This window comes from Aotus nancymaae, unplaced genomic scaffold, assembly GCF_030222135.1.
Source record: "Aotus nancymaae isolate 86718 unplaced genomic scaffold, 86718_ANA_hifiasm-v0.15.2.pri h1tg000007l, whole genome shotgun sequence".
In the NCBI taxonomy this organism is placed as follows: Eukaryota; Metazoa; Chordata; class Mammalia; order Primates; family Aotidae; genus Aotus; species Aotus nancymaae.
Genome location: NW_026988418.1, coordinates 15,056,699 through 15,079,244, shown reverse-complemented (window position 1 = coordinate 15,079,244; position 22,546 = coordinate 15,056,699). Strand labels below are relative to the sequence as shown.

Here is a 22,546-nt window from a genome sequence, read left to right as displayed (position 1 = left end):
CCCATGAATCAGATTTTCAACTCATCTTTCAACTATATAACTAAGGTAATATATTAGGTGATTAAATTACTATTTTAGTCTGTTGAGCAAAAAAATAGGCCATGCCTATTACCTATACCTGTTACGATGAAAAGAAAACTTTAATTATACAGAATTCATGTATTACTTTCAAAAATATTATTTCTACTAGGGAGCCCAATAATGTTTACTTAGATAACACATTCTGCTCTAATGTCATCCCAGATATAGATTAAAAAATGCTTTTGGTAGCAACAGGGGAAAAAAAAAAAGGAGAAAAAATATAAAAAGCCAAATCAGGCGAGACTTCAGGTTTTTGATCTGGCATGTTAAGAAGCTCGGAAGTACCACTGTGTTCTAACAACATGTAAAACACTGAACAAACTGAAAAATCAACAAATCTTCCTTACATCTTTAAGGGAAGTGAGGTCACAGGGAAAACTGCTGCCTCCCATATTAGGAGACCAACACGCAAATACAGAGAATCAAAACTTTCCTGAGCAAAAACTCACAATGAGCAACCTCTGTGGGAACCAGCACCTACAGGAACCACTTAATGAATAGTAAATATATTTTATCTTCCTTATGATTTTCTTAATAACATCATCTTTTCTCTAGCTTACTTTATTGTAAGAATACACTATATAATACAGAAGACATATAAAATATGTGTTAATCAACTGTTTATGTTATTGGCAAGGCTTCTAGTCAATAGCAGGCCATGAGCAGTTAAGTTCTGGGGGAATCAAAATTTATATGTGGGTTTTCAACTGCATGGGCGGTAGGGACACCTTATCTGTATTTGACAAATTGGTGGAAGCTCAGTGCAGACAAATCTGAAAGATATAAACTCCAGGGACATGTAGTAATATGGGCACGGGGCAGGGGTGGGGGCAACCACAGTTTTGTGAGTTTTACCTGCTGGAGCTCAATAAGGGTCATCACAGTGAATACTAGGGGGAAAACATCCCCTAATGTGTCCCCTCTAAGCTTCTTTGTAGGAGAAGGTATTTAATCCATACCCAACTTCAGTCCTCTCTAGCCCTACTGTCCCACTTACAGGATGGACTTGAGAAGTACATGCGAAGTTGACAAAAGTTCACCAACAGACTGAAAATGTTTCCCCTCCATGCACACCTTACTACCACGTTACTAAAGGTCCACTCATAGCAGTTCCTGTTACCTAATACATCATGTCTGGCTATCAAGAAAAAAATAATAAGACATACAAATAGGAAAAAACACAGCTGGAAGAGACAGAGCAAACATCAAAACTAGACTTGGATGTTGCAGGGATGCTGGAATTATTAAACAGAAATTTAAAACAATTATGATAAATATCCTAAGAACTCTAATGAACAAAGTAGAAACCATGCAAAAACAGATGGGCAATGTAAGCAGAGAGAGAGAAATTTTAAGAAAGAATCAAAAAGAAATGCTAGGGATCAAAAAGACAGTAACAGAAATGAAGAATACCTTTGATGGGCTTACTAGTAAACTAGACAAAGCTGAGGAAAGAATATCTGAGCTTGAGAATATCTCAGCAGACACCTACAAAACTGAGAAGCAAAGGGAAAAAAAGACTGGGGCAAAAAACCCAGAATGGAATATCCAATAACTGTAGGACAACTACAAAAGGTGTAACTATACACCAGAAGAAGAAACAGAGAAAAGAACTGAAGAAAAAGTGGAAACAATGACAGAGAATTTCTACAAATTAATATGAGACATCAAACCACAGATCAAGAAAGCTCAGAAAACACCAAGCAGGATAAATGGCATAAAAATGGCACAGACACCCTTCCCTGTGTGCTTTTAAGGTTGATGCAGTGCTTTAAGGGGCTAACACAGAAGGGTAAAGGAAGTCTCCATAAAACCCAGAAAAGAGATTCTAAAGCTCCTCTTTGTATTCTTTCTGGAGTCATACCTGAAAAAAACAAAACCAAACAAACAAAAAAACCTGACACCCAACACCTAGGCATATAATTTTCAAACGACTGAAAATCAAAGATAAAGAAAAAATCCTGAGAAAACAGAATGGGGGGAAAACTCAACTTGCCCATAGAGGAGCAAAAATAAAAATTACATCTGACATCTCCTCAGAAACTATGTAAGCAAGAAGAGTGGAATGAAATATTTATTTAAAGTACTGAGAGAGGCCAGGAGCAGTAGCTCAGGCCTGTGATCCTAGCATTTTGGGAGGTTGAGGCAGGTGGATCAATTGAAGTCAGGAGTTCGAGACCAGTTTGGGCAACAAGGCAAAACACTGTCTCCATTAAAAATACAAAAATCAGTGGGCATGGTGGCGCGTTTCTGTAATCCCAGCTACTCGGGAGGCTGTGGCACAAGAATCACTTGAGCCTGGAAGGCGGAGGTTTCAGTGAGCCCACCGCACTCCAGCCTGGGTGACATAGCAGGCTCTGTCTCAAAATAAAACAAAGTACTGAGAGAGACGAAAATACCAACCTAGAGTTCTGTACAAAACCAAAGATACTCTTACCATATGATCCAACAATGGCATTCCTTGGTATTTGCCCAAGGGAATTGAAAACATGTATCCACATAAAAACTTGTATACAATGATTATAGCAATTTCACTAATAATCGCCAAAACTTAGAAGCAACCAAGATATTCTTCAGTAGGTGAATGAACAGGTGGTACATCCAGACAGTGATATATATATATATATATATATTTTTTTTTTTTGAGACAGAGTTTCGCTCTTGTTACCCAAGCTGGAGGGCAATGGCACAATCTTGGCTCACCACAACATCCGCCTCCTGGGTTCAGGCAATTCTCCTGCCTCAGCCTCCTGAGTAGCTGAGATTACAGGCACGTGCCAACATGCCCAGCTAATTTTTTTTTGTACTTTTTTTTTTAGTAGAGACGGGGTTTCACCATGTTGACCAGGATGGTCTCGATCTCTTGACCTCGTCATCCACCCGCCTCGGCCTCCCAAAGTGCTGGGATTACAGGCGTGAGCCACCGCGCCTGGACCCAGACAGTGATATGTTATTCAGCACTAAAAAGAAATGTCTGGAGCCTGTGATCCCAGCTACTCAGGAGGCTAAGGCAGGAGGATCTCTTGAGCCCAGGAGTTTGAGGCTGCAATGAGCTATGATTATGTCCTGCACTCCAGCCTGGGCAATAGACTGAGACACCTTGTCTCTTAAAAAAGGAAGAAAGAAGAAAGAGGAAAGAAGAGGAAGAAGAGAAAGAAAGGAAGGGAGGGAGGGAAACAAGGAGGGAGGGAAGGAAATGAGCTATCAAGCCATGAAAAGACAAGGAAGAAACTTAAATGCGTATTACTAAGGGAAAGAAGCCCATTTGAAAAGGCTGCATACTGTATGATTCCAATGATATGACATTCTGGAAAAGGCAAAACTGTGGAGATATTAAAAAGTTCAGTGGTTGCCAGGGATGAGGGAGGAGGGAAGGAGGAACAGGTGGAGCACAGTGGATTTTTAGAGTAGCAAAATTATTATGAATGGCACTAAAATTGTCCAAACCCATATACAACACCAAGAGTAGATTCTAATGTAAACTATGACTTTGAGTGATAATGATGTGTCAATGTAGGTTCATAAACTGTTTAACAAACCACTCTGGTGGGAGATGTTGATAACAGGGGAGGCTGCACATGTGTAGAGGAAGGGGGATAGGGAAAATCTCTATACATTTTGTGTGAAGCTAAAACTGCTCTAAAAAATACAGTTGTCGTTGTTAGTTAATAAAATCATATTTACCCTAGGCATTTACCTAGTAACTCAGGCCAAATGAATGAAGCAGATAACATTAAAAGACAACTCTTCACCAATTTGCCAGACTAGTTGCTAGAAGTCTCAAAACTAAAGTCAGGCAATTTCCATGTAGAAACATTAGCCAGATGTTATAAATATACCACTTAGCATACATATGGTAGAAGCAGTTCCTACTTTATGATCAAGGCCATCATTGTTCCAAAAGTTTGTAAACTGTCTGCAATTTTTAATGCATTATCCAACAGAAAGAAATATTTGGTTCACAGTTAGGATGAATACCCTCTATACAACCCCACAATGCCTTGTTCACCACTGTATCCTTAGCATCTCTTCAAACAAGGAATGGCACGTATTAGGTACTTAATAAATGTCTGTTGAATAAATGAAATGTCAGGTGCTATGCTATGAAATGGCAAAATAAACTGCTAAAAAAATGTTGAAAATGGTGAGTCTGGGGGATAGAACAGAGAAAGTACAATGACACAAGGCCATATTTTTGCTATATGAGCCTTTCAGTACCATTTAATTTTCAAAATTATTTTAGATAGCAACTACTGCTATGATTTTTACAGGTAACATTCTGCTTTGATCACTTAACTTTATTCTGAAACAACATGTAGATTTTGTTGAAAATGTTTGAGTTGCCAAATTTGATTAGAAATACATAACTCCTTACCACAAGATGAGTGAAATTGCTGTGTGTTGTCTAACTACATCTACCTATCTATCTATCTATCTATCTATCTATCTATCTATCTATCTATCTATCTGTTGTGGAGATAGGGGTCTCATTATGTTGACCAAGCTGATCTTAAATTTCTGGCCTCAACCAATCCTGCCTTGGTCTCTCAGAGTGCTGGGATTACAGATGTTAGCCATCGTGCCAGGCAATCTTAAATCTTTATACTAGACTAGCTCCATAAAGGCAAGGACTATGTGTAGTTATATTCAATTTTATATCCTCTACAACTAATATAATGCATGAAACACAGTGAGTGCTCAACAAATATTTACCAAATAAACAACTTTCCTGTATGCTCTCTATGTTCCAAATTGAGCATGCACTATTTAACTGGCTACTTCTCCATTCCACTTTACCTGTGAAGAGGTGACACATCTATCTTTATTGGAACCATTTCCTTTGGGAAACAAAGGACTTCAAGGGAGAAAAAACACACCTATTTTTCTACATGATATGAAAATATAATCTAATGAGGCCAGGGAAAACAAAACAATATATAAGCAGATCCTTATATATTGAGAAATTAAAATGAATGCTTAAAAAGCTAATCTTCAGTGAAGTAGTTTAATGATCAAGAAAATGCCAAAAGATTTTATTTATCTACTGAAACACATAAGCCATTATAACTACTGAGGGTAAAACCAAGGCATCTCAATACTAAAGATTAATTTTTCAGCAACTCTCCTAAATTGTACCTTAAATACAATTAAGTTATGTTAGTCTATAACAAAAGTTGTGCAGACATTGTAATTATCATACCTGGGTATCTTCTTTTTAAAAAAAAAAAAAGCTTCACAATGCCTCCATCGAAAATGATTTGTAATTCTATTAGGCTGGTGCAAAAGTAATTGCACCACCCTAATACTACATTGCCTTTTCGTATAATGATGTTTTACCCACAGACTCAATGGTATTTCTAATGAGGCTTGTGCCAGCCCTCCCTGTTCTCTTTAGCACTGTTCCCTTCAGCCCTCCCTGTTCCCTTGTATACTCTTATACAAGGTGTCATGACCTTTCTCTCTAGGGGCTTTAGATCAAAGCTAGTGACAGCAAAAATTATTAATATAAAATTACAGGCAGTACCAATGAAATTATAATTTGAGCCAGGTGTGGTGGCTCACACCTGTAATCCCAGCACTTTGGGAGGTTAAGGTGGGTGGATCACTTGAGACCAGGAGTTCAAGACCAGCCTGGCCAACAGAGTGAAACCCCATCTCTACTAAAAATACAAACAACTAGCTGAGTGTGGTGGTGTGTGCCTGTAAGTCCCAGCTACTTAGAAGGCTGAGACAGGAGGATTGCTTGAGCCCAGGAGGTCGAGGCTTCAGTGAGCTGAGATTGTACCACTGTATGCCAGCCTGGGCAAAAGAATGAGACTGTCTCAAAAAAAAAAAAAAAAATCTGTTTGATAACCACCAAAAATAAAATCTAGATGCAGTAGCTGCAAAAACGATACATATGAGGACAATTAATGCCCAATTTCTTAGCCAAAAGAATAATCATAGAAACCATTTAATTTAAATTTTTAAAATATTAACTCATGTATAGCATAAAGTTAAGAATACATAAAGGTCTATACCACTCAGTTAAACACCTACATGAGCATCTTCAAAGTTGAATCTAAAGTCTCTATAACAATCTGCTATGTTTTCATTTCTGATAGCCTATAAAAACTAGGATAGCCTATAAAAACTAGGAATCAGCTTAGTAACAACCTTAAAACCATGTTACTTCATTGCCCATGTTTATACTTACAATCAAATTGGCACAACATACTACTTGTCACAGAAGTGACAGTGACCATGTAAATGGCATATCTATGTGAAATCAAAGCCAACTGACCCCATGACATGTGCTATGCAAAGGAGGGTTTCTCAGTAGTTAGAACAGAGACACATCATCATGTTCCACATGGTAATGTATGTATGCCATGCTTTAAAAGAATCTATACCCTAAGAGTGAGTACCATTTGCACACTGTAAGTAGTGACCCTCTTTTAACAAGGCAATATCATTCATCACATTAAACTAATGTTAATTTAGATTTTATTGCTTTGTATTATGTTTAACATGAAACTTTCTTTTGGATGTATAGTTCCAAAAGATTTTAAACCTAAGAAATTTACACCTGGCTTTGTTTGCCCACTAAATAACATTATGATATAATACTTTACTTATATATTGGCATTCACAGCCTGCAAGAGTTCTTTTCTAAAATGGGCCCCAATTTACTCAAGTTTATAAAACTGACTTTTACACTTGTATGACATCCAGACAAGCTGCTATAACTCATATATTTTGTACAATACAGGATACTATAAAACCTACAAGATGTAACATCCTGAGTCTTCTTGCGGTGATCAATCCCTTACTTGATAATCTCTCAGCATATAGTTTGTACTAAAGCTTACTAGAGTTAAAAAGAAAAAAAAGACACTGAAAAGTTCCCCTCTATTAATCAGTATCATCAGATACCTACTGAATGCCTCTTACTGGTTAAGAAAGAAGGGATTAAGAAGCACAACACACCCTCTGGCCTCCCCTTCAAGGAGATTCCTATTTGGCTAAATGTAAAGACATGAAAAGATACCATAAGCTGGCACACAACAAATTTAGAATGACTACTGGAACTCACCTTCCATAGGGTTGAAAGGACAAAGAAGATCTTAGTTATCTTCTGTCATCTTCAGTCTACCCTAATTACAATTTGCTTTGGGGAGGAAAGGGAAGGCAAGCTCAGTCTTAGCTACGCTGAAGTGGAGTTCCAGGGAGACATCTAATTGGCAAAATCCAAAATGAAAAAAAGTAGGACTAAAGCTACATATCAAAACAGATATAAAGATTAGGGGGGAAAAGAGTCATCTTACAGAAAGTGTAGCTGAATCCATGAAAATGGTGGGGGCTGCTGAACGGTGATGGAATTAGGTCACAATCTCCAAGGAAACATCATGGGGTCAAGGGAATGTATGTAGTGTTAACCTTGGGAAAGAATAAGAATTTTTTTTTCTTTGAAATACTCAAAGCAGAGAAGTAAAGTATAGGTGAAGTCACTAAGAACTGTTGAAAAAGAAAGCCTTGATTTATGAAGAAGGTAGCAGGCTATAATTAGATATTGAATACAATGAAAAGAATCCACAGTGAGGATTCAATTGGAAATCAACAAGAAGTCAGTAAGATGACTATTGAATTGTTAACAGATATACAGTTAAGTTAGACAAAAATTGTGATAGATAATGACCACCTTGCTTTTGTGACCTCTAACAGTTCTAGAAGCAGAAAAACCAGATAGTAGGGGCCCTGGGGAAAGAAGACTGGAATGGTACACAGACGAACTATTCAGTGACGAAATTCTAAAGGTGATAGCAAAAACAATATGTATTTTTTAAATTTTTGTGGGTAAATAGTAGGTATATATATTTATGGAATATGAAATAGTTTGATGTAGGCATGAAAGAAGTAATAATTGCATCAGGGTAAATAGGTATCCATCACCTCAGGCATTTATATTTTGTGTTACAATCTAAGTATACTCTTTCAGTTATTTTTAAATGTGTAATTAAATTATTGTTGACAGTAGTCACCCTGTTGTGCTATCAAATAGACCTTATTCGTTCTATTTTTTTGTACCCATTAACCATCCCCACTCACCCCACACATATGCTGAACTACCCTTCCAGCCTCTGGTAATCATAATTCTATTCTCTAGCTCCATGAGTTCTATTGTTTTGATTTTTAGCTCCTATAAATAAGTGAGAACATGTGAAGTTTGTGCCTGGCTTATTTCACTTAACATAACGACCTCCAGTTTTACCCAACGACAGGATTGCAAATGGCAGGAGCTCATTCTTTTTCACAGCTGAACTTCATTGTGTTTATGTACCATGTTTTCTTTATCCATTCATCTGCTGACGGACACCTGGGTTGCTTCCAAATCTTGGCTATTGTGAATAGTGCTGAGATAAACCTGGGTGTGCAAGTATCTCTTCCATATATTGATTGCCTTTCTTTTGGGTTTATACCTAGCAGTGGGATTGCTGGATTACATGGTAGCTCTATTTTTAGTTTTTTTGAGGAACCTTCAAACTGTCCTCCACAGTGGCTATACTAATTTACATTCCTATCAACAGTGTATGAGGGTTCCCTTTCTTCCACATCCTCACCAGCATTTTGTTATGGCCTGTCTTTTGGGGAAAAAAAAGCCATTTTAACTGGGGTGGAATATCTCATTGTAGTTTTGGTCCTCATTTCTCTGATGATCAATAATGTTGAACACCTTTTCATATACCTCCTTGCCATTTGTATGTCTTCTAGCAAAAGCAATGTTAAAGCAGAGGACCAGAAGGTCCACACTGGGAAATGAGATGAGCAAAACAAGAAAGTACTAAATGGCCAGGAAAAATGGAGAAGTAGAGATCAGACCAAAATGAGAGAAGAAAAGTTCAGAAGAAGTAAAGTGATAGAGGAAGATGAAGATAAGAAAACTGTTGTTGAAGAAAACACTTTAATATTTTGCAGGTGGTTCAGCTCTTAGTAATGACACAAATGCAGTGGAGTTTAATGGCTAGAGATAAAGTTCAATGGAAAAGGAGAACATGGCCAGGCATGGGGGCTCATGCCTATAATCTCAGCACTCTGGGAGACTAAGGTGGGTAGATGGCTTGAGCCCAGGAGTTCAAGACCAGCCTGGCCAACATGGCAAAACCCCATCTCTACGAAAAAATACAAAAATTAGCCAGGCATGGTGGTGCAGCCTGTAGTCCCAGCTACTCAGGAGGCTGAGGTGGGAGGATCACTCGAGCAGGGGAGGCAGAGGTTGCAGTGAGCTGTGATTGTGCCACTGCACTCCAGCTTGGGCAAAGAGTGAGACTCTGTCTCAAAAATAAAAAACAAGGACATATAAATACAGTGAGGTCAAGTGTTAAACTGGGAAAGTACTATGTAGTAGGAGTGTCCTCATCTATAAACGGAAGTGGGCAGGGGGAATACACATCGGAGTTCTGTGAGAAATAAAAGCAAAAGATAACCTAACACAGCAGCAGATATTAGGACGTTTTAAAGGTAGGTTGCTGAGATGACTGTGTCTTCTCCCCTTTGGAAGACAGTTCCATGAGTGCCCATCCCACAGTGCCTAATAGATAGAGAGTATGTTATACATCTCAAAATATTCAATAAACAACAATGGAAAAGCAATCTCTACATCAACCGTTTGTTCATTCATTCCTTCAATTATTTCTTAACTAACATTTACTGAGCATGACTGAGTACCAGGCACTGGCAGAGGGAATGGTAGAAATAGTAGTTATATTAGTAATGGCAACTAACATTTACCAAGTTCTTACTATAGCCAGGCATTATTTCAACCAGTTTTCATCTTATGTTAGTTTATCAAGTTCTAGCAAGTTTATGTTAGTTCATTTAATCACCAAAACAACTCTATGAAGTAGGTACTCTTATTATCCTCATTTTATAGATGAGGCCACTGAAACTCAGAGACAGTAAGTTGAATGTTAATGGTTAAACAGAAGTGGTGGCTCTGGGATACAAACACAAACATTCTGGCTCTAGAGTGAAGTCCTTTACCACACTTTGCTACCTCTGAGAAGATAACCTTTTGCCAGTCAAACTGAGGAAGGAGACCCAGGCATTTGGATCACCTCCCCCTTGACTTCCACACTGCATTTCAATAGAAGAAAAGGCTGGCCGACTGGTGCCTCCTAAATCACCTTCCTGCAAATAGCAGGCATGGTGTGGGGGAATCTCTCAGAAGACATTGTTTTTACTTAAACAAGATCAAACCCCCTCCCCACTCTTCCATCGACCAAGACCCTTTCATATGTGATTTCTAAAACTGTAAACCCAAGACCCTTTCACTTGTAATTTTTAAGGCTATGAACCTAAGATTCTTTCATTTGTAATATCTAGAGTGTAAGCCTATATAAAGGCAGAGCTTCTCTTTGTTAGGTGAGCTTGGCGGTTAGACAAATTGTTGCCTTGCTCCGATGCCATAATAAACCTCTTCCTTCCTAGTTCGGTGTCCGAGATGTCTTTTGTTCACGGCCGCTCCTGCTTCAAAATGAACATTAATTCTGTATTTCTAAATGTCCTATCTTCACTATGCATTAAGTTTAGGGAAAAAAAAGAACTCTCTTATTACATGTACTTTAAATATCAAAGCTATCAAAAGTCTAAGACTTCTCAAAGTTATCTTTTTCTCCCCATTATTCCCAAAGACATACAAGCTCTCTTTTTAGCAAAAGCTTAAAAATTCCAAAATTGGATCTAGTTAGGAACCTGAACTTATGATGTCAACATCAGCTGACAACAGATAAACAAGAAGAATATGATAAGGACTTAGTGAATCGTGCAAATACTATAGTATTCAAAGGAAAGAGATCATTTGGAACTTAGGGGATTGGGGAAGGAAAAGCCAGTTGGGGGAGGGTTAATAGAAGAGGTCAGTTCTAAACTAGGCTTTGAAGAAAAGGGTAGAAGATATTTCACAGAGAAAGAACATAACACACAAAAATGTGGAGACCAGAAATGAAAAAATGTATTTGAAGGAAAGCGAGTAAGCAATAGCACTCTAGAAGGTTTATGTGGGGGTATAGGGGCAGAAATGCCTACAAGGGCAAGTGAAAACATGCCAAAGACTTGAATGTCAGTCTAATCAACCATGGGAGGGAAATCCCATCTGCCACATTCAGTCTAATATGATCATTAAAACACTTATCCTCCCCTCTTAGGCCAGGTGTGGTAGCTGAGGCTGAAGAATTGCTTGAACCCAGGAGGCAGAGGTTGCAGTGAGCCAAGACAAACCACATCTAACCAGATTTACTTTCTGGGGGACAGTAAGACTCTGTCTCAAACAAACAAACAAAACTTATCCTCCTCTTATAGTATCACAAATTTGCTAAAATGATGCTATAGTCATTTATGAAACTGCCTAAATTTAAAATGAATCTACAGAAATTACAAATTACTTTTAAAAAGCATAACTCGTAGAGTAGCTTATAGATTTCCTCCTTCAATTCCATATTCATTTTTTAAAGTCCCTTAATAACCACATCCTTGAATAACGTTTTCTAAGCCTCTACTTGAACACTTTCAAGTGACAGGGGGTTTACCATCTTGTAGGGCCTAGGATACCCTACGACACCTATCTAATCAAGTCAATTCCTGATGTAGAACAAAGTAGAGAGAAAGGGTTATAAAACTTGTTTTCTACAAATAAATCTTCTAAGTTAATATAAAACAAAATCCCTATGTGCCACAAAATATAAGCTGTTTCACTGGAAAATAAACAGAAGAATATCTTCAGTGTAGTAGAGCAAATATTAGTTGCATGTCACCCAGCATCTGTTTTTCCCTATTCTGACTGTGGTGTGGGTGGGGTGGGATAGGATAAACACACCTTCTACCTACCAGCAATGTGCTTCTAGTGAAGCCAGTAACATTCCAGCTCCAGGATAGAATCTATGACTGTGAAATTATGATTGGTCAGGATTCAACACATGGCCAAAGCTAAGGTGATCAGCACTAATTATGTTAACCCTATTAAGGTCTAGAAAGAAGAGCCTTGTATGGACTCAGTTCCAAAAATGTGAAGCTGACATTGCTACAACCACCTTACCACCACCACCACGGGAGAACCTATCCGAAAATGAAGCCAATGCAAAAGAAGTGGAGCCTAGAAATAGAGATGGGAGATCTGAGTCCTCATGACATGAATTACCTAGGGTTCAAACCACATCTAACCAAGTTTACCGTCTTCTTTGTGAATCAGTTGGGTTAAGTTTTCTTTCACTACCGTACGAAAGAGTACTAACTGACACATATGGTAATAGCCAAATCCTTTAACAAGAAAATGAGGTCATATTCTCAGCATTTACCTATTATCATGCATAATTACGTAATTTGGTTGTATCGATAACTGACTATAGATATTAAATTTTAAAAATGAATATGGCATATTTTAACACTGAATTTCACTTTCAACACTGTCTTGTTTCTAGACAAAAATCAGTATTTTACCCTGCAGAAAGCAGGAGAAAATAAATGAGCATAACTTTACTATATAACACTGCAAAGGCAAGAATAAGCAACTCAGAAATTGTAAGTTCCTATTATATCATACCACAGTTATTAAAAAAAAAAAAACCAGAAAATAGACAAAAAGAAAGAGCAACAACTAATGAACTATCTGGAAGCCATGTAAAGACCCTTACTTGAAGCTGAAGAGTATGTCGAAGAATTGTTTCTTCTAAGGCATGGATCCACTTCTCTCGCTCATCAGCATCACGAGCTGGAATAAAAGATTATACATTAAAAATAAAAGTTTAATTTCTATATCTCTATATTTGAAAGTATAATTTTAAAACTGTAATGGCTAACAGAAAAGATATTTAGTTGTACCATTTCCTTAATAGGTTCAGCTAGATCTATTAATATATTTTCCAGATATGCAATCTACTTGCAACAATTTATAAGAAAGGGAATAACTGTGTTCAATAACAGCAGGCTACATAATTCAGACCAACCTTCCCACTGAAAACGACTAGAAAAGCTGGACTGATTTTTAAAAAACAACTGGTTGAAGGTATCACAAACCAACAAGGTAGTAAAGAATTACCAAGCCAAAATGTGGGAGAAGACAAAAAATCTAGAATATAAATCCTGTATTTAGGGACACTTTTCTCATGGAAGCATTGCAAATTCCAGGAGAGGAATTGCAGACTGGACAATGCACTTTTTAAAAGCTTGTCAGTATGTCGGGGAAGCGGGTATATGAGACTCTACTTTCTGTTCAATTTTGCTGTGAACCTATAACTTTTTTTTTCTTTTTTTTTTTTTTTAGAGACGGGGTTTCACTGTGTTGGCCAGGTTGGTCTTGAACACCTGACCTAGTGATCCGCCTGCCTTGGCCTTGAAAGTGCTGGGATTACAGGCATGAGCCACCGCGCCAGGTCAAAACTTCTTTAAAAAATAAGGTCTATTTAAAAACAAAAAAACTGCCAGGCGCAGTGGCTCACGCCTGTAATCCCAGCACTTTGGGAGGCCGAGGTGGGTGGATCACCTGAGGTCAGGAGTTCAAGACCAACCTGGCCAACATGGTGAAACTTTGTGTCTACTAAAAACAAAAAAATTAGCTGGCTGTGGTGGTGGGTGCCTGTAATCCCAGTTACTCAGGAAGCTGAGGCAGGAGAATCGCTTGAACCCAGGAGGCGGACGTTGCAGTAAGCCCAGATTGTGCCATTACATTCCAGCCTGGGCAACAGAAGGAGACTCTGTCTTAAAATAAATAAATAAAAATAAAACAAACTACACAAGCCTTTTCAGGCCAAAAATTGGAAGCCAGGGTCCACCAATAATGGGAGCTCTAGTAAACAAGCCATGTTCTGGTTGGGACCCCAAACAGCTTCTCTGTGGGATTAGTGATAAACTAGAATTAAAACAATTGCTTGGTCATATGGGTGGCCTAGAAAAATCTTGATGACTGAAATTGATTTAAATGACCCCAGATTTTTAGTGACTCCAGGTATCTACTAGCAAAAGCAAATGAAAATCTTTTCTGTAGGATGATAACATCATCTTAGCTGCTAAATTAAATTTACATAAACAATTTTTAAAATATAATGTCTAGCACATAAACAAAGATAACCAAGTACATATAAATGGAGACACGTGTGGAGACAAAACCACACATAAATGAGAACCAGAAGACAACAAAAACAGACCAACAGGAGCTCCAGATTACTTTATAAATGACAGATTTTTTTCCTTTTTATTTTTAGGGTTTTTTTTTGTTTTTGACTTAGATTTATAAAATAATCAAATATAAATTCCAAAAGTGACAATTACAATAATCGAAATTAAGAATTCAATAGATGAGTTTAACAGCAGATTAAGTGCAACTAAAGAGACAATTACAAAACTGGGAGCAGTTAGAAGGAACTCATCAGAACAAAAGATAGTAAGTCAAAGAGACAGAAAATATAGAAGAATGGGTAAGCAACACAGAGTATGATAAAGTGTAACACACATGTGATTGGAACCCCAGAAGAAGACAAAAGAGAGCATGGCATGGAAGCACTATCTCACTGAGAATTTTTCAAAACTGATTAAAGACATTCCAAAGTCCTAGGAATCCCAAGCAAGATAAATCAAAGAAATTCACAAGTTAGGCACATCTCAGTAAAAATTACTGCAAACCACAGAAATACGAAATATTTTTAATATAGCTAGTGAGAAAAAAGAACAGATTACTTTTAAAGAAACAACAATTAAACTCAGGTAGGCTCTCAAAAGAAACAATGAGAACCAGAAGACAACAGAGTACTATACTTAATGGCTGAAAGAGAATAACTGTCAATTTAGAATTCACTGAAATATATCCTTCAGGAATTAAGATGAAATAAACTCATTTTCAGACTGAAAAAACCAGAATCTGCTATCGGCCCATGCTCATTAAATAAAATTCTAAAAAGTATTCTTTTCTAGACATAATGTCTGATGGAAGTTGTAAGAAATTATAAGTATGTGGTAAAACTAACATTCTCTCTATACAATCACAATATTTAATAATATCTTGTGGATTTTTTTCTGGCTTTCAGTGTCCTGTTTTTTTGTTTGTTTGTTTGTTTTGCAGTGAGTGGCACGCCTAACACAGAACATAATTACAAATACTGCAAAAGAAGAATTAGTGCTTAAGTACAAATGGGAAACACAATTCCTTTGATTTAAATAAATACTTAGGGAGAGAGATCCAAGATGTCTGATCACTAGCAGCTCAGGCACCTAGTTCCCAGTGAAAGCGCAGAGAACGAGAGGACGCCACACTTTCAGACGAATATTTGTTGCTCACGGACCAAGAGATTCCCAGCGAAGGAGCCCCACGGGTCGCCAGGGCGACTCTTGTGGCCGGTGCGGCGGTTTAGCTGGAGCCTTAGAGCGGCAGTTCTTGGTGCAGAGTCCGGAGATTCCCGTGCAGAAAAGCACCATCAATCTTAACACCGCTGTTTTGGCCGGTGCAGTGGATTGCTCAGATTTCGGCGCTGGGAATCAAAAAGTTGGACGTCCGCTCAGAGACCTAGTTAGAAAGTCGGTAATTACAAAGACGACAGAGGGATAGATACATAATGAAGGGAAGAAAGCAGCCTAAAAAGGCAGAGAATACTCAAAATCAGAGTGCCTCTCCCTCTACAGGGGATCGCCATTCCTCATCAGTAATGGAACAAGGCTTAATGGAGAACGAATGTGTTCCAATAGCAGAAGCAGGTTTCAAAATGTGGGTGATAAGAAACTTCCGTGAATTAAAAGAACTTGTTCTAACCCAATGCAAAGAAACTAAGAACCTTGAAAAAAGGTTTGATGAAATGCTAACGAGAATGGACAATTTAGAGAGGAACATAAGTGAACTGATTGAGCTGAAAAACACAACACGAGAACTTTGCGAAGTATGCACAAGTTTAAACAGTCGAATTGATCAAGCAGAAGAAAGGATATCAGAAGTCAAGGACCAGCTCAGTGAAATGAAACGAGAAGACAAGATTGGAGAAAAAAGGATAAAAAGGAATGAGCAAAGCCTCCAGGAAATATGGGACTATGTGAAAAGACCTAATTTACGTTTGATAGGTGTACCTGAATGTGATGAAGAGAATGAATCCAAGTTGGAAAATACTCTTCAGGATATCATTCAGGAAAACTTTCCCAACCTAGCAAGGCAGGGTAATATTCAACTCCAGGTAATACAGAGAACACCACAAAGATGTTCTTCAAGAAGACCAACCCCAAGGCACATAATCGCCAGATTTATTAGGGTTGAAATGAAGGAGAAAATACTAAGGGCAGCCAGAGAGAAAGGTCAGGTTACCCATAAAGGGAAACCTATCAGACTTACAGCACATCTCTCAGCAGAAACCCTACAAGCTAGAAAAGAGTGAGGACCAATATTTAACATCCTCAAAGAAAAGAACTTTCAACCCAGAATTTCCTATCCAGCCAAACTAAGCTTTATGTGCGAAGGAAAAATTAAATCTTTTGCGAACAAACAAGTACTTAGAGAGTTCACCACCACCAGGCCTGCTTTACAAGAGCTTCTGAAAGAAGCACTATACATATAAAGGAACAACCAATATCAGCCTTTCCAAAAATATATCAAAAAGCAAGAACATTAACACAATGAAAAATTTACATCAACTAATGGGCACAACAGCCAGCTAGCATCAAATACCAGTATTAAACTTATATATATTCTAATTGGATAAAAAGCCAAAACCCATCAGTATGCTGCATCCAGACTCATCTTACATGCAACAATACACAAAGACTCAAAACAAAGAGAAGGAGGAAGATTTACCAACCAAACAGAGAGTAAAAATAAACAAATAAACAAAAAGCAGGAGATGCAATTCTCGCCTCTGATAAAGTAGACTTTAAAGCAACAAAGATCAAAAGAGGCAAAGAAGAACATTACGTAATGGCGAAAGAATTAATGTAACAAGAAGAGCTAATGATTCTATAGATCAACCAGACAGAAAATTAACAAGGACATTCAGGACTTGAACTCAGACCCGGAACAAGTAAACTTAATAAACATTTATAGAACTCTCCACTTCAAATACACAAAACATACATTACCACCTCACACCTATTCCAAAAGTGACTACATAATTGGAAGTAAATCACTCCTCAGTAATCGCATAGCATTTCATAGGTTTAAATGAAATATTGGTTGGCTGTTTGTTATTTTCTTCCCTTATTTCTTCCTGACTACATCATTAAGTATAATTATCGGTATAAAAGAGGTTTTCAAAACTCATTACTAAATTGCATTCTAGCCTGGGCAAGAAAGCAATACTCCCATTCTCTCTCTCTCTTTCTCTTCCTTTTTCCTCCTCTTCTTCATTCTTTTTTTCCTTTCTTTCAAATAAATAAATAAATAAATAAATAAATAAATACTTAAACACAACTCAGGTCCCACAAGCATCTGGACTCTAGGTCTGAGCTGGAGTTTCCTAGCCAGTGGGCTCACAATGACATCACGATTCTCCTACCCCCAGTAATCAATACATGGAATCAGGTGCCAATGGGGAATGTGATCACAATGAGCCCCTTTTCTAGAGCCTACCTCAGCCCTCTACAGACATGATCTCTGGCCAGGACAAAAACGACAGGAATTTCTTGAAGGTCCATAATCTGTAATAGTTAAGTATTTTACATGATTCTCTGGGTTGCCATTTCTATGGAGGAGACATATGCACTTAGGTGACCTTCTTCCGCTCATAATACAGGACCAGTCTTAGCCCCATGCCTCTGAGGATGCTGAACATGCACCCTTGAAGAAGGCCTTGCCCCCTTCATCTTAGGAGAGCTTCTACCAACAACCAAGGGCGCCTGTGTACATAATGTCAGCTCCTTTGCGCCTGGACTGCATCACCATCCACCCAAATTGTGAGGAGTGGGTAGGAGAATGCGTGGATCACCGTCATGGTCTGGGCAATCATCCAGCTCATCATGTGGTCTGGTCGCTGTTCTTGGGGTCAGGGAGCATGCTCTTGGCTGTATCATACATGCTGAGGTAGGCTGCCAGGTACATATGTATGCCCTGCACTGAGACGCTGAAGCCCTAGGACAGGCCCCGGATCCCATCAGTCTTGATCTTCTCCAGGCAGTCTGCCAGGCCTTTAAGCTCCCACTCCATGCCCAATTTCTCCAGTGTTGGCAGCCAGATGGGTTCTGGCGAATTCCAGGAGGTAGAAGAAGCACAGTGTATAAGTACAAGAAAGACCTGCTTGTACTTATCCCTAAAGGCAAAGTTGAGGGCTTGCATGGGGAAGCAGCAGATGGTGCTGGCCAGGTGCTCCTCCAGAAGGACAAATGCCTTGGTCCTTGGGGATGCAGATCTTGCAGCCCACCACGCCTTTGTACTATGTCACCATGATCTGCTTACTGGCACGTTGCACCTGCAGCAGTGCCTTGACCTGCTCAACTCATGTTGCTGCCCTCTTGGAGATAGTGAGGGCAAAGCCTCCATCCAGTAAGTCCTTGACAAAGGAGTGTGGCCTGTTCCATCCTGCTGGCCAGTGGCCAGCGGAGAGAGGGAGGGAGCTGCTGGCTCAGCTCTGCTGCTGCTGGGACCAAGAGCTCTGGTGGGATTTTAAATAAATATATGCAAAATTAAACTGCATATAGATTGTATATACAAAACAATTGCATATGGATTGGAAAAGGGAAAATGGAATAAAAAGTTTTAAGTTTCTTACATTGTTTGGGAAGAAGATAAAATTATCAATGATTTTGGTAACTGAAGGATTCATGCTATAATATCTATAGTAAGCACTAAAAGAAAAGCTTTTTAAGTGTTTAACTTCTAAAATTAATAAATCCAATAATAAAGATAATCCAAAAATTGACAAGAACGGAGAAAAACGAAATAGAATATGTAAGACTGAAAGAAAGATGGCAAATGGTTAAGCCTAAAAAATCAATAATTAAATGTGAGTGAAGTAAATATGCTAACTAAAATAAAAAAGCTTTAAGATGTACTAAAAATACAAAAAATTAGCCAGGTGTGGTGATGCATGCCTTTGATCCCAGCTACTTGGGAGGCTGAGGTAGGAAAATCGCTTGAACCCAGGAGGCAGAGGTTGGTTGCAGTGAGCCAAGATTGCACCACTGCACTCCAGCCTGGGCAACAAGAGCAAAACTCCACTTCAAAAAAAAAAAAAAAAAAAAAAATTTATAAAACTATATGATGCTTATAAGAGATATATATTACATCACTCTCATTAATCAATAAACCAAGCAAATGAAACATTAATAAGGATATAGAAGATTTAAACAGTCTGATAAACTTGATTCAATGAGCATATACAGAAAACTGAATACAACAAATGTAAAACAGGTATTCTTTTTAAGCAGAACACAGAATATTTCTAAAAACTGACTAAATATTGGACCCTAAAACAAGTCTCAACAAATATTAAAGGACTGAAATAATACATTCTCTAACCATAGTGAAAATTTAAGCTAGAAAACGGTAAAAAAGAAAAAAAAAGATAAATTAGAAAATGCTAGGGTTTTTGATGCTCTCTGCTCCTCTCATTTGACAGACAGCCACCTCTTCTTATGCAGCACCAGCCGTGTCCCTGAGACACCATGGTGAAAGTGAAGGATAGAGTAAACGAATTTGGCTGTATTGGGCACCTGGTCACCAGGGCTTCTTTTAACTCTGGCAAAGTGGGTATTGTCATCAATGACCCCTTCTTTGACCTCAACTATATGGTCTACATGTTCCAGTATGATTCCACCCATGGCAAGTTCCATGGTATCATCAAGGCTGAGAATGGGAAGCTTGTCATCAAGGGAAATCCCATCATCATCTTCCAGGAGTGAGATCCCACTAAAATCAAATGGGGGTGACACTGGTGCTATGTTGTTGGGTCCATCAGCATCTTCACTACCATGGAGAAGGCTGGGGCTCACTTAGAGGGGAGCACCAAAAGGGTCATCTCTGTCCTTTCTGATGACACCCCCATGCTTGTGATGTACCAGGAGAAGTACGAAAACAGCCTCCAGATTGTCAGTAATGCCTCCTGCACCGCTAACTGATTACCACCCCCATCCAAGGTCATCCATGACAACTCTGGCATTGTGGAAGGACTCATGACCACAGTCCATGCCATCACTGCCACCCAGAAGACGTGGCTGGATGGTACCTCTGGGAAACTGTGGCATGAGGACCATGAGGCTCTCAAGAATATCATCCTAGCATCTACTGGGCCGCCAAGGCTGTGGGCAAGCTTATCTCCAAGATGAATGGGAAGATCATTGGCATGGTCTTCCACGTCCCCACCACCTACGTGTCAGATATGATCTACCATCCAGAAAATCCTGTCAAATACAATGACATTAAGGTAGTGAAGCAGGCACTGGAGGGCCCCCTCAAGGACATCCTGGGCTATATGAGCACCTGGTTGTCTCCTCCGACTTTAAGTGTGACCCACTCTTCTACCTTCCATGATGGGGCCAGCACTGCCCTCAATGACCACTTGATGAGGCTCAATTCCTGGTAATGACAATGAAAATGAATCTGGCTACAGCAGCAGGGAGATGGACCTCATGTTCCATACGGCCTCCAAGGAGTAAGTGCCCGAGGATCAGCAAGAGCACTAAAGGATAAGAGAGGACCTCAGCTTCTGGGGAATACCTGCTGTACTCAGTACCCCACAACAATGAGAATCTCTTCTTGACAGTTTCCATGCCAGACCCCCTAAAGAGGGTGGGGCCTCTTGTCATGTACCATCAATAAAGTCCCCTGTGTATGCAGTCAAAAAAAGAAAGAAATAAATAAAAACAAAATGAAATACTGAGAAGTTTTGAAATTTAAAAATATATATACTTCTAAATAATCCATAGGCCAGGAAAAAATATCTGCACTACAAATTAGAAAACATGTAGAACTGAATAAATGAAAATATGACATAATGACATTCATCAGATACAGTTAAAGTAGTACATGAAGGGAAATTTGTAGCCTTAAATAAAAAAAAATATATATATATGCATTTTATACACAACTATTTAAAAATACATTTAACAACTAAGTATGCATTTATATATACAATTTATATATGCAAGTATATATGCAACTTCTTGTTTTCAGCCTTTTTGCTTATATATGATAAACAAATATATTTGCTTATAAATATATTTAAAAATTTGCATAGATATATATATGAAAGCCACAAGTTTCAACAGCCAAATTGACCAAGCAGAAGAAAGGATATCAGAGGTCGAAGATCAACTCAAGGAAATAAAATGAGAAGGCAAGATTAGAGAAAACAGGGTAAAAAGGAATGAACAAAGTCAACAAGAAATATGGGACTATGTGAAAAGACCTAATCTACGATTGACAGGCGTACCTGAATGTGACGAAGAGAATGAATCCAAGCTGGAAAATACTCTTCAGGATATTATCCAGGAAAACTTCCCCAACCTAGCAAGGCAGACCAATATTCAAGTCCAGAAAATACAGAGAATACCACAAAGATAATCCTCAAGAAGACCAACCCCAAGGCACATAAACGTCAGATTCACCAGGGTTGAAATGAAGGAGAAAATGCTAAGGGCAGCCAGAGAGAAAGGTCGGGTTACCCACAAAGGGAAGCCCATCAGACTCACAGCAGATCTCTCAGCAGAAACCCTACAAGCCAGAAGAGAGCAGGGGCCAATATTCAACATCCTTAAAGAAAAGAACTTTCAACCCAGAATTTCATATCCAGCCAAACTAAACTTCATAAGTGAAGGAAAAATAAAATCCTTTGCGAACAAGCAAGTACTCAGAGATTTCATCACCACCAGGCCTACTTTACAAGAGCTCCTGAAAGAGGCACTACACATAGAAAAGAACAACCAGTACCAGCCACTCTAAAAACATACCAAATGGTAAAGGGCATCAACACAATGAAGAATCTGCATCAACTAATGGGCAAAATAGTCAGCTAGCATCAAAATAGCAGTATCAAATACACACATAACAATATTAACCCTAAATGTAAATGGACTAAATGCCCCAATCAAAAGACACAGACTGGCAAATTGGATAAAAAGCCAAAACCCATTGGTGAGCTGTATCCAGGAAACCCATCTCACATGCAAGGATACACAAAGGCTCAAAATAAAGGGATGGAGGAAGATTTACCAAGCAAATGAAGCGCAAAAAAAAAAAAAGCAGGAGTTGCAATTCTCATCTCTGATAAAATAGCCTTTAAAGCAACAAAGATCAAAAGAGACAAAGAAGGACATTACATAATGGTAAAAGGATCAATGCAACAAGAAGAGCTAACGATCCTAAATATATATACACCCAATACAGGAGCACCCAGATACATAAGGCAAGTTCTTAATGACTTACAAAGAGAATTAGACTCCCACACAATAATAGTGGGAGACTTTAACACCCCATTGTCAATATTAGACAGATCAACGAGACAGAAAATTAACAAGGATATCCAGGACTTGAAAC

General features: G+C 38.5%; 1 protein-coding gene, 1 non-coding gene and 1 pseudogene across 8 annotated transcripts in view; 2 read left to right on the top strand and 1 right to left on the bottom strand.

Moving 5' to 3' along the window:
• The window catches only part of OSBPL9 (oxysterol binding protein like 9), a 209,562-nt gene that overhangs the window by 88,459 nt on the left and 98,557 nt on the right, over positions 1-22,546 (bottom strand). For all 7 annotated transcript variants that reach the window (XR_001104578.3, XM_012434521.3, XM_012434520.3 and 4 more), the window contains one exon: positions 12,747-12,823. Coding sequence is in view for 5 of the 7 variants with exons in the window: in XM_012434521.3 (XP_012289944.2) it covers positions 12,747-12,823 (77 nt within the window). In the remaining 2 variants the exon portion in view is untranslated. The remainder of the gene's footprint in view (positions 1-12,746; positions 12,824-22,546) is intronic.
• On the top strand, positions 1,826-1,947 carry LOC135273522 (small nucleolar RNA SNORA26). The gene has a single exon (XR_010341312.1). It is a non-coding gene; the product is annotated as a small nucleolar RNA SNORA26 (small nucleolar RNA).
• On the top strand, positions 19,678-20,594 carry LOC135273165 (glyceraldehyde-3-phosphate dehydrogenase-like; annotated as a pseudogene).